General features: G+C 35.9%; 2 protein-coding genes across 2 annotated transcripts; one reads left to right on the top strand and one right to left on the bottom strand.

Annotated features, from left to right (window-relative positions):
• Positions 1-2,085: 2,085 nt before the first annotated feature.
• On the bottom strand, positions 2,086-7,904 carry LOC117612621 (hydroxyacylglutathione hydrolase 2, mitochondrial). Its single transcript, XM_034341301.1, has 8 exons — positions 7,724-7,904; positions 6,756-6,941; positions 5,735-5,938; positions 4,896-5,019; positions 4,101-4,201; positions 3,308-3,382; positions 3,114-3,212; positions 2,086-2,539 (listed from the first exon to the last, which is right to left on the bottom strand). The coding sequence occupies exons 1-8, from the start codon at positions 7,775-7,777 to the stop codon at positions 2,393-2,395; spliced, it is 990 nt and encodes a 329-aa protein (XP_034197192.1). The 5' UTR covers positions 7,778-7,904; the 3' UTR covers positions 2,086-2,392.
• Positions 7,905-11,446: 3,542 nt separating this feature from the next.
• LOC117615562 lies at positions 11,447-13,293 on the top strand. The gene is made up of 4 exons (XM_034344666.1): positions 11,447-11,937; positions 12,035-12,335; positions 12,503-12,554; positions 12,839-13,293. The coding sequence occupies exons 1-4, from the start codon at positions 11,447-11,449 to the stop codon at positions 13,291-13,293; spliced, it is 1,299 nt and encodes a 432-aa protein (XP_034200557.1).
• Positions 13,294-15,058: the final 1,765 nt, after the last annotated feature.

Below are 15,058 nucleotides of genomic sequence, written 5' to 3' on the forward strand. Positions count from 1 at the left end.
CTTGGAAAGTAAAAGATTAAGCATAACATTCATAAATCCAATATTTCATAAAATTGATTAGAAAACAAACGTCCAATCACTTAGAGTCCAAGCAAACTCAACCCAGGTTAGGTGCATCTGAAGCAGTAGGCTGTGCTTGGGAACCTGCATCGATGCTCGGATGTGGCTAGAAGTGGCCGTATTTGGAGGTTTTCCGACGAGAAAACCCTAGAATTTCTTTGGCATCAATTGGGCTTTTCCTACAAAGTAAAAGTTCGGGTGTTTGAGGGAAAAGATAAAGGGGAGGTTGGGGAGTATTTTTGGTGAAGGAAGCATGACCAAAGGTGGTCGGAACCGCCGATCCGAGCTCTAAAAATTCGGTGATGATTGAAACTGTTTTTGGCATGTTTTTGGATTGAAAGATCTTGCTATCCACTCGATTTTAAGGTTGGATATGGGTTGGGTTTTTTCAAAGGAGGAAGAGATGAATGTTTGTCGTAAATGTGGTGCAGCCTGAAATGGCCGGACAATGACGAGATGTCGCCGGGAAGTGACATCGTCGGTGTTCACCGTGAGAGAAAGAAGTGAGAAGGTCTAATCACAATGAAGAGAGAGAAAGTGGCTGATTGGGCCCGCTGGCTCCTATTTAAAGAATCTGACTTTCTCAAAATTACAATTGTGGCACTGCACTTCCGTTGACCATAACTCCCTCGTTAAAACTCTTATTCGAGCTCACTACGTGTCTACGAACTCGTGAACTCGAGCTTTACGCAATGGAAATGATTAAAATTTCCAAAACCAGTTCCCGAATAAAAAATGAATCATAAACCACTTAGAAATCCTAAGGATAAAACCGTCCTTTCACTTTAAATTCCAAAAATTAAAACTAAAAGAGGGATGGGATGTTACACCACTCATTTAGAAATTGGTACCCCTCTCAAAGATAGATTGTAATATTAAATTTTAAAAATTTTAAACTTGAGACTTAAGATTACGAATTTCAATTATTATTTTTTCACATGAAAATTATAAGTTTCTTTGCTTATTAACCCAAACAAGGGAATTACCAACTCCAATTGCGAAATTTTGAGTTATGTTCAAATTTCATGTTTATTTTCAATCCAAACATGCCGATTATTGTGTTGGTTGAAAAAATTGGGTTGAGTGCTGGCTTAGTAGATGCCATAAAGAGCTGGAGCAGACCAATAATTGGGATATGAAAGTAAAAGTTAGGTGATGAAGGTCCTCAGTCAACTTCATGATGATAATAAAGTAGAGTCAGTTTTACTTGGCGTATAAAAAATTGAAGCTACTGGGAAGGTGGTGTTTTGGTGAACCAATCCCAACTTGCACAAAACAACACAAACCATGAAAAAGCAAAGTAAAATCACAAGAAAATAGAGAAGGGAATTCCAACTAAACCACCGGTGTTGCTTTCTCCAACCAAATCTCCGCCAATCACTCAAAACCTTCATATTCCAACCAAACACCTTTTATTTTTCGGAATTCTAAGGCTATTTTCTTGTTGGGAAAAGATTGAAGGAAAAAGAAAATATAAATTAAAGGTCTGAGAATAGTTTATAGACTCGAACTAGAATGCAAGAATCTAGCAAGTTCACTGTCCTAGCCAAATGTCGAGGGTCTCTAAGTTATTGTAATACTTTTGTTGTAACCCAAATTCTAGGTGAGATTAAGTGGTGTGAAATATACATTGGAATGCCTTTTTCACAAGGTGAAAATAAGTTTAGGGGGAGGGGAGGTTACCTCATCCCAAAGTTAGGGGGGTCTTACATAGGGGGTAATATGTAAAAACTAAACTTGGACTGTCATTTTCAATTTGCCGTTTTTCGATTTTCCTTTTGATATATGCTTCCCCGCTTTTTCTAGTACTTTGTTTTCCTTCCAAGTTTAGAGGATATTGCACTAGTGTTACTCAAACGAGAAAAAAAAAATCTACAATTTTCTCAACAAAAATAAAAATAAAATTATACTTTCACTACCTTCACAAAAGAACATAGAATATTCAATCAAACAAAAAATTTGATGTCTATAAAGCTAATTTTTTGTGGCTCTTCAGTACAACCATTTGAACAGTGTTCCCTCACCTTCAAGGCAAAATTATTTGAGTAATGAAATGGATAAAAATCTCAATGAATGTTGAATTTTGAACTCCTAACCTTTCCAATCAATCTTGGAAAAATGCATTGGTAGTTTCCAACTTCCAAGGTATCAATTTCATATCACTCACATTTTCTTTTTCAGCAAGTGAGAATCAACCCAAGGAAATTAGAACTCTTGATGATATATGAACAACAAATGCATATATATCTTAGTAAGTAATTATTTCACAAAATGGATGGGCTATCTCAATCTTACTATACAAAGAAAGAAAGCAACAAGGGCCTGATAAGTATCAAAAAGTATCCTTTGCCTGGCGTATGACACCCAAGGCTTCTGCATCATTTGCAGTGGCTGGAATATTCAACGATTGCCGAATCTCTATGCTTGAAGTGCGAAGAAAAGGATTGCATGCCTTTTCCAGTTTTAATGTGGTTGGAACCTGATACACCGCCAAAGAATTGACATCACTTGGGCAAATCATATAAAGGGCATGGAAAGTATGAACAGAGCAATACTATGAATTCTAGACATATATGTTCGCTGCCTGATTAGGCATTGGCATGCTTATTGGCAAGGCATTACAAAGTAGTATTATTTGTTAGTTGCAAGGTTTTCCAAGCATCCAGATGCAAAGTCACACTGATGTAGCACAGCCCCTAGGGGTATGATTAAACACTTGAAACAGTATAACTTAGAAGAATATAGGGGTCGAGGAGAAGAAAAGATGGATCGAAGGGGCGAAAGAAAGGACAGAAATCAGAGAACCGAGAACCGAGAAGAAAATACAGAAATCAGTGAGTTTTAAGAGAGGGTTTATTCAATATCCAAATCTGAGTTTTAAAGAACTATATGGGGTATTTATAGCAAACTAAAACCTAGAGATAACAGGAAAAAAATCCCTTGCTAAAACAGAAATCCTAACCCAAATAAAATAGGAAGTTCAACATTCCAACATTCCAAAATTTCTCTCAAAAGATTATACTAGTTCAAAGAAAGGAAGTCCTCAAGTTTACCGTAGGCATGCCCTTGTTGCGAAGATGGGTGATATGTGCTGCATAGGACTGAAGTGCCTCATTCTCAGGTTCTATAGACAAGGCAAACTTTGAGTTACTCTGTCAAAAATGATTGTCTATTAGTCAGGGCCTTGTTTTGAGCTTTGAAAATTTCTGTGGCTACAGAAAGAAACTGAAAGGATGACATGACTAACCAATGTATACTCATGACCACAGTATATATCTGTATCATCTGGCAGAGACATGATCTTTGAAAGGGAAGATTGCATCTGTAACATAAAAAATCAACTGTTTCAGCATATAAATGAATATCAGAAAGAAAGAAAAATATAGAAGAAAAATTCATCAATTTCTTCGAGCAAGTCAAGCAAGTCTAGCAAGATAACTATTGCTTTGGCAAAGGCGGCATCAGTGCTTATAAATCTTTGGGGGCACCTTCACCCATTAACCTTAGTAAAAACCATTGCTTTGACCTCTCATTATTGCAAAGGTTCACTTTAATCATAATGATGAGAATTAAACCAAGAACACGATGCAACATATCCAGGTATTTATAACGAATACGAGCACTTTTCTTTTAATGATTGGAGAAGAAATTAAACTAACATTTTTGTTCCAAAGCATTCACGGCAAAAATCCATAGGAAAAACAATTTCACCTTTGGATAAAACTTCAAACAGGCTTATCACAAAGGCCTCCCATATTTGTATTCCATATACAATAATTATTCTTATGAAAAACTTACTGCTGTTAAATCTTATAAATCCATGCATTAAACATAATCATTCCCTGCTAGATTTGATCAAATTTATCAACTCTAATTAACACTCTTCAGAATCAAACAGGTACATACAACCAGTTTGTCAGACCAAGACATTGACAGTATGATGTCAACTTAAAAGTAAAAAATGCAATACATGATCAGAGCATCAAGTTTACTCAAATCATTGAACAAGAAGATGTCAAAAGGTGTAGGCTAAAAATCACCTGCTCAGGTGTTCCTTCAAACAATTTGCCACATGATAAGCTGAACAAAGTGTCTCCTGTAAAAATTGCCCCTGATCCAGGAAAGTAGAAGCTAATGTGACCTGCTTGCAACAAAGACCAAGAACTAAGATTAGAAATAAGAAAAACAAGGGATGGTGAATCATCTGTAAATGTAATGACATTTGGAACTAGATCTATGAAGTTACTTTGAAATGGATGGACTTAACTTCTAGGCCACCATGTTTACATAAATTGAAAATATCACAATATGCTTAGAAAGGTGCCAGCAGCCAGCAGCCAGCAGAGGTGCTAACCATGATCACATATATTCTAAACTTGAGATTAAGCTTTTTCAAAAACAAAAACAAAAAATTTAAAAAAGCGTCAACATGGTGCTGCTCATATACAGAAGAAATATACAAATGTATAATGTAAGAAACAATAAAATCAGATTCAAAAAATAAATAAAATTAGATTAGATTGCATAGGATTAGGTATGCGAAATGTGCTTGAGGAGATAAATTGGCCTGTAAAAATGCAGTACCAACGAAAAAAATGTAAACAATATATGAGGAAGAAATATTATTGAAGGAAGGGTGTAACATGTGCTTCACTGAATAGTTTGTCAGTCTAGTTAAACACCAACAATTACACACCAAGAAAGTAAATTATTCAGCGACGAGGGTCCAAATGCAGCACAAATTATCATAATTTAGCACAATTTTTGGGTGAAAAAGGTGTTTATCAGGAAATGTCAAGGGACTTTTAGAATGTAATTAAGTAATAAATTATGACCTCTAGTATGACCAGGAGTCTCCATAACATGCACCTCATGGCCAGCAAACATCCACTTATCTCCATCATTCAAAACAATGTCAATGCCAGGAATTCTATCCTTGTCTATTCCTGAACCAATCACCTTCAAAAAACAACAGGAAACACGCAGAAAAACTTGTGAGCCAAAACAACTTCATAGAAGAAAAAGTATTCCGTAAAATATGCAACAACTGTCAAACAAAAAGAGAAAAATAAATAAATTCAAAACGGCAGTTTTAAACTTCTATGCCAGATTCTTGCAAGTTCAGTAACATTTACTACTGTACTATGCTTGCTTAAAAAGAGAAAAGATGAAAATAACAACCGTGCTATGTTGTACAACTGTATTATATAATTCGCATGTTTTGAGATGTGCTATCACCCAAGAGAAAATAGAAGAATTACATTAATCAAATATTAAATGAATTATGAGCTTGTTCTTTTAATCTGACATGTAAACATGTTAATGCACTATGTCATGCATTCTCCCACCTGTGTCACTACCCAACATTATGACCAGTACCATTTCAGAGTAAAGATTTCGGGTGTAATGTTTTATTCCCAATGTGATGTTTTCTTGATTTGCAGTTCCAAAGGGCATCTAAGTCAACAGTGGTACCAAATTCAAGAATCTGACACATATCAAGCCAAAACATACTTTCAGATTGTAACTATGAAATTCTGAATAAAGAATGCTGCCAGACTTTAAATACTCGCCACAATTGAGATTTACTGTCCATCAGAAAGTCCGCTAACTAAGACATGAATGGGGAAAAAAATGATATCCGGACTGAAAAAGCAAGTTAATGCGACCATACCTTTGCACCGTACCTTGCTTTTAACTCAGCATTACCACCAGTATGATCATGATGATGATGAGTGTTCAGTATGTATGTCAGATTTCGGTTTTTCTTACTCAAAGCATCTATAATAGGTACAGCTTCAGAAGGATCAACAACACCAACAGTGCCAGTGTCCACATCATGTAAAAGATATGCATAGTTATCTCTAAGACATGGTACCTGAAAATGAAAAGATATATGCAATTTCAACCAAAGTAGATATATGCAATGCAAGTTGGAAAAACTGAACATATATAAAAGTATTAGTTGAGTTTAATAATAAGTTTGGCTGACTAAAAGCATGACTACGTACAACTTATGTGTGTATACAAACACATTAACTTTAGAAGCACACCCACACAAGAGTAGAGGAGGGAAAATAAAACTAAATAAATGGCCCAGTTTCAGTGCAGGTGAACCTGCTGCAATTTCCATTTTCTAAAGCCACTGCTCCTGATAAGAGGTGGAAAAATATCAGACATCTTGGCAAGGCTGCTGAGATGTCGATGATTTTAATTTTTACTGTCCATGTCAACAATTGAGAAATTTTCAAAAGTTTATTTGTGATGGATAGGTAAAATGAGTGAGCTTACAGAAAAGGGCACACACCCTTAACAAACAAATGGCTATAGGAAACCTAGCTAAAGGGTTGGGTAAAAAATAAATCTTTCATGGTGGGTGCTATGTAAGAAAGCAAAAACATTTAAAAATTACCCATTAGAATGTTTGGCTTACTGAAATTAAGAAGATTTTACAAATTAGTCAAGTTTCATGATCACATATGTGCCACCAGTATTATCTTTTCATCAAAATTTTACTGTTGTTTCCATCAAAATTTATATTTTCATTAATACTTCAGTCCAAAAACTGATGTTTCGATTCAACCAACTATCAGAATTTTTATCCTTAAAACTGGTTTATCACCCAGATATACTATGAAGATAATCATCCAAGACATTTATAATTCAAATGCAGAAGAATAGAGAGATCTACTCACCAATTCAATATGTAATGAGGGTGACATATTAACAACACTGCAAAATTTAGCGACTCTAAGCGATCGACTAGCTCCTCCACGCAGAGTTTTTAATGGTGTGGACAATAATTGCATGAATCCATACAAAAGGCCTTTTCGAAGGCAAAGCTGTCTCATTCCAGGCCATACACAGAGTCCACTCCTCCCCTAACATATGAAAAAGGGTTTCAAATTCAAAATAGCAGAAAGATTATTATCTACAGATCAGCAAGAAAAAGCCACTTCCTGCCCTTCTCAAAAGGGTAAAAGAAAAAAAAACAACAAACAGAAAAATTTGAAGGCTTCCCTGCACATATATATAGATTTTGAGGCCAAAATTACAAAAGAGCAAAACCCATTTTCCTAGATGACGCATGAATTTGTACAAGAGTACCAAATTTGGCATCCACATCTTCCTTACTTAAAAAAAACGAGACATTCTTATCAGTTTACTAAAAGCGGGCTCTAACTTTTACAAAACCATTTTCAATACTCTGCCGCTAGACTTCAAAATAAACAAAATATCCCAAAATAGATTTAGCAAAAAGTACAAAACTGAAAAACGCATTTGCCTACCAAGTCATATCTGGTTTTGTCCCTACTGCCCACAATCACATTTCTGTGTTGAAAAATTTGGACTTCAGAAAGAAAAGAGGAACGGAAAACAGAAAGGTCACTGTAAGCCCTAACAATAAGAGGAAAAAGAAGAAATACAGAGATAAACAGATAGAGAAATACATACATACATATATATATATGATATATGATATAGAAGCATACTAGAAAATGGTCCATTTTCATTTCCAAAAAATATGAGCATTAATATATATAAAAATTGGAACAAACGAGACCACAATTTACCAGAGAAATGAACAAAAATAAAATAAAGATTGAGAAAGGGGAAAGTCAGAAAGGAAAAGCAGAGAGAGAGAGGGAGTGAAGGTAGAAACCTTAGAGCAAGGGAAGGAGGCCATGGCACAAGAGGCCTTGGAGATCATCTGCATCCCTCACACTCTCACTCGCCCGTTTTCTTCTTCAACAAATGAGATTCACTCTCCTCCCTTTCTCTTTTTTCTAGAGAGAGAATGGGAGAGAGAGGTGTGTGCTTGCTTTGGGTTTGTGGGTGTGGGTTGGCACCTTTGGCAGTTGAGCACTCAATTTCCTTTTTTATTTTTTGTTTTTTTGTTAATTTAATGTACTTTTTATTTTTCTCTATGAGATGAGATTTTATTTTAATTTTTTTTCTTTATAAGATGAGATTTTTTATTTTATTTTATTGTTGAAAACGAAACGTTTGGTTGCTTTCTCCATCCATCGTCGATCCCCACCACTACACCAGCAAAGGTACTACCACCACATGCGCGGGCAGGACGCGTTTAAATTAATTAATTTCCAATTTAATTCCCTCTGTGGTGACACTAGCTGTGTCTGAGATCGCAATGGCCCCGCCACAAGGAAGGGCAAAGTCTCTTGCATCCACATTATTATTATTGGATTTTTAGCACAAAACGTCCTTGACGTTTGCGAAATTATCAGATTATATTTTTTAAATTTTTTTGTATCATTCATGGTCCATAACGTTAATATAGGTGTTTTTAAATAATTCCTTTGTCAAAAAAATATTAAATCCAAGAATATAATCATCAAATCAATCCAAAATTATAATATATATTATTTCATTCCTCCCGTCTTTTTCTCTCCAATTCTTCTGTCTCCAATTCTCTCTCTTTTTCTTCCTCTGTTTTTCTATTTTTCTTCTTCTTCTTTCTCTCTTTCTTTTCTTCTTCTTCTTCTTTCTCTCTGCCAGATTCCTTATCCCTGAGTGAGAGAGTGCTTCAAAACTGAAGCAGCCTCCGCTATGAGGGTTTGTTGAACCGCACAAGCTCCTGAGCTCATCATTTGACCAAAACCCACCCCCAACCCACCTCTTAGTTTGTGACAACTTATCTTCAGAACCAGAATACCACTTAGTTTCTTTTTTCCTTCTCTTATAATCCCCCTCTTCCTCAACACCACCCCCACCAACTATTAACCTGAGAAGAAGAAGCTAAGGCAAAAAAAAGGGAACTGTGGAAGGCTTCAAACTACTATCACACACCACCAGCTCAAGGTAGAAGGAGAGAGAGAGAGAGAGAGAGAGAGAGAGAGAGAGAGTATTCTAGTGTCTCAGCAAAAGGAAGGTGCTGATAAGAAGAAGAAGAAGAAGAAAGAAAGAAGAAGAAGAAAAACAGAAAAACATAGGAAGAAAAAGAGAGAGAATTGGAGATAGATGAAGAAGAGAGAGATAAAAAAAACAAAAAGAGAGAAAAAAGACTGGAGGAAGGAAATAATATATATATATATTATAATTTTGGATTGATTTGACGATTATACCCCTAGATTTAACAGTTTTTTTGACAAAGGGACTATTTAAGAGCACCTATATTAACGTTTGGGACCATGAGTGATACAAAAAAATTTTAAGGATGCAATCTGATAATTTTGCAAATGTCAGGGACGTTTTGTGATAAAAAGCCATTATTATTTTGTGTTGAGTTTTTCTTTTTAAACCTCACACTTTTCTTTGTTCACCCCAATACTTAAATCATGGAGCTCTTGAATTTTATTATTGTTCACCTCACACACCTCATCACTTTTCATATTAAGTTTTAGAAAAACACAAATCTTTTGGGGTTGAATTTCTACATAAAGCAAATAAAGAGAGGAAAGTAAATAAAGATCTTCATATTATTTTTCTATCTATGTAATAAAAATCTTTGGGGGTTGAATTTCCCTATCAAGCAAATAAAGAGAGGAAAATTTGGAACTTGGAAGAGTCATAAGCATAAAGAAATAGCAATAAAACTGACAGTCTGAAACCCCAAAAAAATCACTCTATTTTTCAGTTGTAAAAAAAAAAAAAAAAAATCAGTTTTCTTTAGTTTGTTTGCCAAATTAAAGATAAAACTGGACTTGTGCGTAAAAGTACGGCTTACCCATGAAAGAGGATATGAGTCTTGTTCTAGTTTCTTTGACTCCCAACTCAACTACTTGAAACATATTTTTTTTTCTATCTCTGTAATAAAATCGTAGCTCTATCTTAGGACTTAGAGTGGTGAGGGGCAAGATAGCGGAGAGTGAGGTTGATGAGTTTTTTGTTATTTGTTATTTTCTTTTTCTGCTAGGTGTGTATTTAGGGATGGTTTGGGAAGTGGGTTTTTCTTAGAAATTGTGAAAATTTGAATTAAAAATTAGGGTGAACTTAGAATATGGAGTAAACAAAGACAAGTGCGGGGTTTAAATAGAAAGAAAAATTAGGTTTTAGACATAATTAACTTTATTAATTAGTTTGTAAGATATTGGATATTTTGGTTTTAGTTTTAATACCTAGGAAAAAACTACTATTTTGGATTAGCCCAAAGAGAGGCCCAGATTCGTTGGGCCAGGTAAAAAATAACAACTGATAAGACAATTCTACCCTTCTTCTTAAAAAGCCTGGCCCATTTGTAAACCTACAAAGTAAATGACGCTTTTGCCCCTGAATGTTTAAACAACGCGCGAGTTCCTGTTCATCGGCTTTTTCGTTTTCGTCCTCGTTTGTTTGGCAGCAGATTTCGTTCGTTTGGCAGGCAAATTTCTTTCGTTTGGCAGGCAGATTTCGTTCGTTTTCGTTTTCGTTCTCGCCGTTGTAGCTCAATTTTCTGGTTGGTTTTCCTTTTATTTCTTCCTTTTTCGTTCGATTATCATACCGAATCTGTCAGTTTTTTTGTTCGATTATCATGCCGAATCTTTTTCGTTCGATTATCATGCCGCATCCTGTTCCAAAATTCAGTGCAGTTTGTTTGTTTCCTTCTAATTGGATAATCTTTCGTTCGATTATCATGCCGAATCTGTCAGTTTTGGGTTTTTCGAGCTCAGTTTTGTGGCTCGATTTTGTGGCGCGATCTTGTGGCTCAGTTTTGTGGCTCGATTTTTTTTGCCTCCTCTGTTATAAACTGCATCTGTTTGTTGGAGTGTTGGCAGAAACTGCATTGCAGTTTCTGGTTTCATAAAGGCAATGTTACAACTGCTCATGGAGTTAAATGTGTTTTGATATTAGTTTTAGTACTTTTAACGTGGTTTCCTTTTGGTTTCTATTCTATTTGTTTTGCCTCCTCTGTTATAAACTGCATCTGTTTGTTGGAGTGTTGGCAGAAGCTGCATTGCAGTTTCTGGTTTCATAAAGGCAATGTTACAACTGCTCATGGAGTTAAATGTGTTTTGATATTAGTTTTAGTACTTTTAACGTGGTTTCCTTTTGGTTTCTATTCGATTTTTTTTGCCTCCTCTGTTATAAACTGCATCTGTTTGTTGGAGTGTTGGCAGAAACTGCATTGCAGTTTCTGGTTTCATAAAGGCAATGTTACAACTGCTCATGGAGTTAAATGTGTTTTTATCTAAGTTTTAGTACTTTGAACATGGTTTTCTTTTGGTTTCTATTCAAATTTAAGGGTATGTTATCACATAAAGTGCAATGTTGTTTATGTTATTTCAGTTTTTGACTATAAACTGCAGTGCAGTTTCTTGTTTCATAATTCGATTTCATACTAATATTTGGATTTCTATTGGAATGTTACAACTGCTCATGTACATTATTTAGTGATTTTAATTGTTTTCTGTTTTTGTTTGTTGTTTTGTTTGCATTTTCAAGGCTAATGGAGGTGTGTGTCATTGCCAAGTGCACATATAAGTCGGAAACCATCATGTTTTCAGTTTCATCAGAGTCATCCATGGTTGATATTTTGAAGACTTTGTGTCTGAGGTTTAGGGGTTTGCAGTTGGGTTGTTTCACATTACGGTATTCGGTGCCCAGTTATCCGAGTTGTTTTCTAGAAACGGATAGCGATTTGGACTTGATGAGGACATTTTTGTTGATATCAAATGAGAAGACTGTTGATATTTTAGTGAAGGATTTATGCGGGATCAGTGAATATAGTGGTGATTTTTGTGTAAATAAGGAGTTGATAGCATGTGAAAAGGGCGAGTCGTCATGTTCTAGTACTGTCGAAGACAGAAACGAGTTTTTGGGCAGGTCGAAGAGAGCAAGTGCTAAGCCTTTGTTGTCAAATGAGTGGGAGACATACATACATCATGTGGGGCAGAAGTTTGACGGTGGTGCAGAGGAGTTCCGGTTGAAATTGTGCAAGTACGCTCTTGAAGTAGGATTTAATTTTTTTATATGCCGGCAATGACAAGAAGCGGGTGGTTGCTGTTTGTTCGAATAAGAAATTGGAGGGTTGCAGCTGGCGTGTTTATGCTTCTCGTTGTGAAGCTACTGGCAGTTTTGTAATTCGGACGTTAAATAATGTTCATACATGTGCGGGTCGGATACGGGAATCAAAGAGTAAGATGATGAGGTCTCGTGTGGTGTCCTCCCTCATTGTGGACAGAATTCGTGCAAAACCAGAGCTGAAGCCAGTTGAGATTATACACGAGTTCAAAGATTATTATGGTATAGACATTTCATACTACCACGCATGGTTTGGCAAAGAGTTAGCTAAATTGGACGTTCACGGTGATGAGTCGAAGTCCTTCAACGAGTTAGTGTGGTATACGGACGCGTAAAGGAAACTAACACTGGTTCTCTCTGCACTCTTGATTGTGAAGCTGGAATTAATCGCTTTCGACGGTTTTTTGTGTCTTTTTGCGGTTGCATTGCTGGATTTCAATATTGCATACCCTTGTTGTTCATTGATGCTACGTTTTTGAAGAGCAAGTACAAGGGGCAGCTTCTCTGTGCTTCGGGAAAGAATGGAAATCAAGGTATGGTTATTGTAATGTATTGCAGATTTTCATTTGTTGCAATTTTTAGCAGAAACTGCATTGCAGTTTCTTGTTTCATAATTCGATTTTATTAATATTTTTTGCATGTCTGTGGGAATGTTGTAACTGCTCATGAACTTAAATGTGTTTTAAACTTAGTTTTAGTACTTGGATCATGGATTTGGCTTTTGGTTTCCTTTCAAATTTGAGCAGATTTGTTTTCATAAACTGCACTGCAGTTTCCCTTTTTTGCTTATACTTGTGCTTTTGGTTTTGTTTTGCAGGGGTTTATCCTCTAGCTTTTGGAGTTGTTGATTCTGAGACAGAGGAGAATTGGACTTGGTTTCTTCAACATTTGGCTTCTATATTGCTACCGATGGGGAGAGTGGTGACCTTTTTCTCGGACCGCAATCAAGGTTTGTTAAATGCAATGGGGTTTGTGTTTCCCGGATGGCCTCATTCTTACTGTTATTATCACCTCAAACAGAATTTGATATCAAAGTACCCAAAGTCAGGTTATGGGAAACTGCTCCAAGACCGTGTTATCAATTTATTTAGTAGATGCGCATATGCTGTTACGGAGGAAGAGTTTAAGGTAGCAATGGAGGAGTTGGTGATTGTTGGGAGTTCGAAAGTGAAGGCATTTATATCTGATTTGTCTAGAGATCACTATGCCAACGCATTTTTTCAAAGGAATGCGTTATGGGGAGATGGCAAACAGTTTAGCGGAGTCCTTTAATAATTGGGTTGGTGTGTTTCGAGATTTGCCGGTGCTACCTTTGATAGAAGGGATTCGACAGAAATTGATGGTATTGAATTCTCAACGACAATTTGAAGCGGAGAAGTGGACAACAGTTTTGTGTCCGGAGATGGAAACTAGACTCTGTGAAAATGCGGAGGCCGGTAGGACTTGGGCAGTTCGTCGTTCTAATTGCACTATTTTTGAAGTATTTGCTGATTATTCTGTGATGGTTGATCTCGAGCAAAGGACTTGTTCTTGCCGTCTTTGGCAAATTGACGGTTTTCCTTGCACACATGCGGTGGCTGCAATCCTAGCAAAGAGAGATTCAGTTTATGATTACGTGGAGTGTTACTACAAAACCGACTTCTTTCAAAAAGCCTATGAGAGTCCTATTTTTCCTATTCCAGATATTGGGAAAGGATTGGGCAGCAATGGTTCTGCAGCTGGAGTTGTGCTTCCGCCAATTACAAAGAGGCCAGCCGGAAGACCACCAACAAAGAGGATCAAAGTTTTTGGTGAATTTAAAAGGCCATTGAAATGCAGTCGGTGAAGTGTTGTTGGGCACAATAGGAAGACTTGCAAGGCTATTATATGAACACTCCTTCTCATTTGACAATTTTTTATTTTAGATATGGTTTAGCGAATGTATAGTCAGTTTCTACGTTGCACTTTTTGCAAAAACTGTATTGCAGTTTTAGTTGCTTGTAATTGGCTACACAGCTTCTAATTGGATATTGTGATTCTTTTTTGAAGTTAATGAAAATTATACAATTGTTTAATGAGTGGATATTCGTTTTCGACTGCCATTCAATGCTTGTTTTCAGATTTTGAGCAGATTTTGTTGCAAAAACTGCAGTGCAGTTTATGTTTATTTGTTGAGATTATGAAAATTATACAATTGTTTAATGAGTGGATATTCGTTTTCGACTGCCATTCAATGCTTGTTTTCAGATTTTGAGCAGATTTTGTTGCAGAAACTGCATTGCAGTTTTTGTTTATTTCAAATTTTGTTGCAGAAACTGCAGTGCAGTTTCTGTTTATTTGTTGCAGATTATGAAAATTATACAATTGTTTAATGAGTGGATATTCGTTTTCGACTGCCATTCAATGCTTGTTTTCAGATTTTGAGCAGATTTTGTTGCAGAAACTGCATTTCAGTTTCTGTTTATTTCAGATTTTGTTGCAGAAACTGCAGTGCAGTTTCTGTTTATTTGTTACAGTATTTTTGACCAGAAAATTCAATGCAGTTTGTTTGTTTCCTTTTCGTTTTGCTGCATCCTGTTCCAAGATTATATTACAGTTTATATGTATAGGAAATATGTTCTCATATACCATAACTAGAAATATTTACAAACATCCACAAGAATTAAGATACATATTGTCTTGAGTTAACGAAAGGCAAATCACTAGAGACGATTAATTACACAGTTTTTGTGGTGTAGGAGTTTTGTGACATATTGTGCTCGATATTCATTCATGAATTTCTTGTCCACGCTTTTTTGAATGGGCTGTCCTTGTGCTATTTTATCCATATAGAACATGACGAACATGCCGCAATCCAATCTGCAAATGAAATACGAGATTAGTTTTTTTTTGCTTTTGAATGATTTCAAACTGTAATGAATAGTTGAGTAGACACAATTCTTACGAAGATACAGTTTGTTGAGCACATTCCATGTCATCCTCAAATGGAAACTGCAATGGATTTTGCATAATCCAATTGAGAGTGAGTTCTTCAGTTGGAGTCAAATCTTTTTGTACA

Source organism: Prunus dulcis, chromosome 1 (assembly GCF_902201215.1).
Source record: "Prunus dulcis chromosome 1, ALMONDv2, whole genome shotgun sequence".
NCBI classification, from domain to species: domain Eukaryota; kingdom Viridiplantae; phylum Streptophyta; class Magnoliopsida; order Rosales; family Rosaceae; genus Prunus; species Prunus dulcis.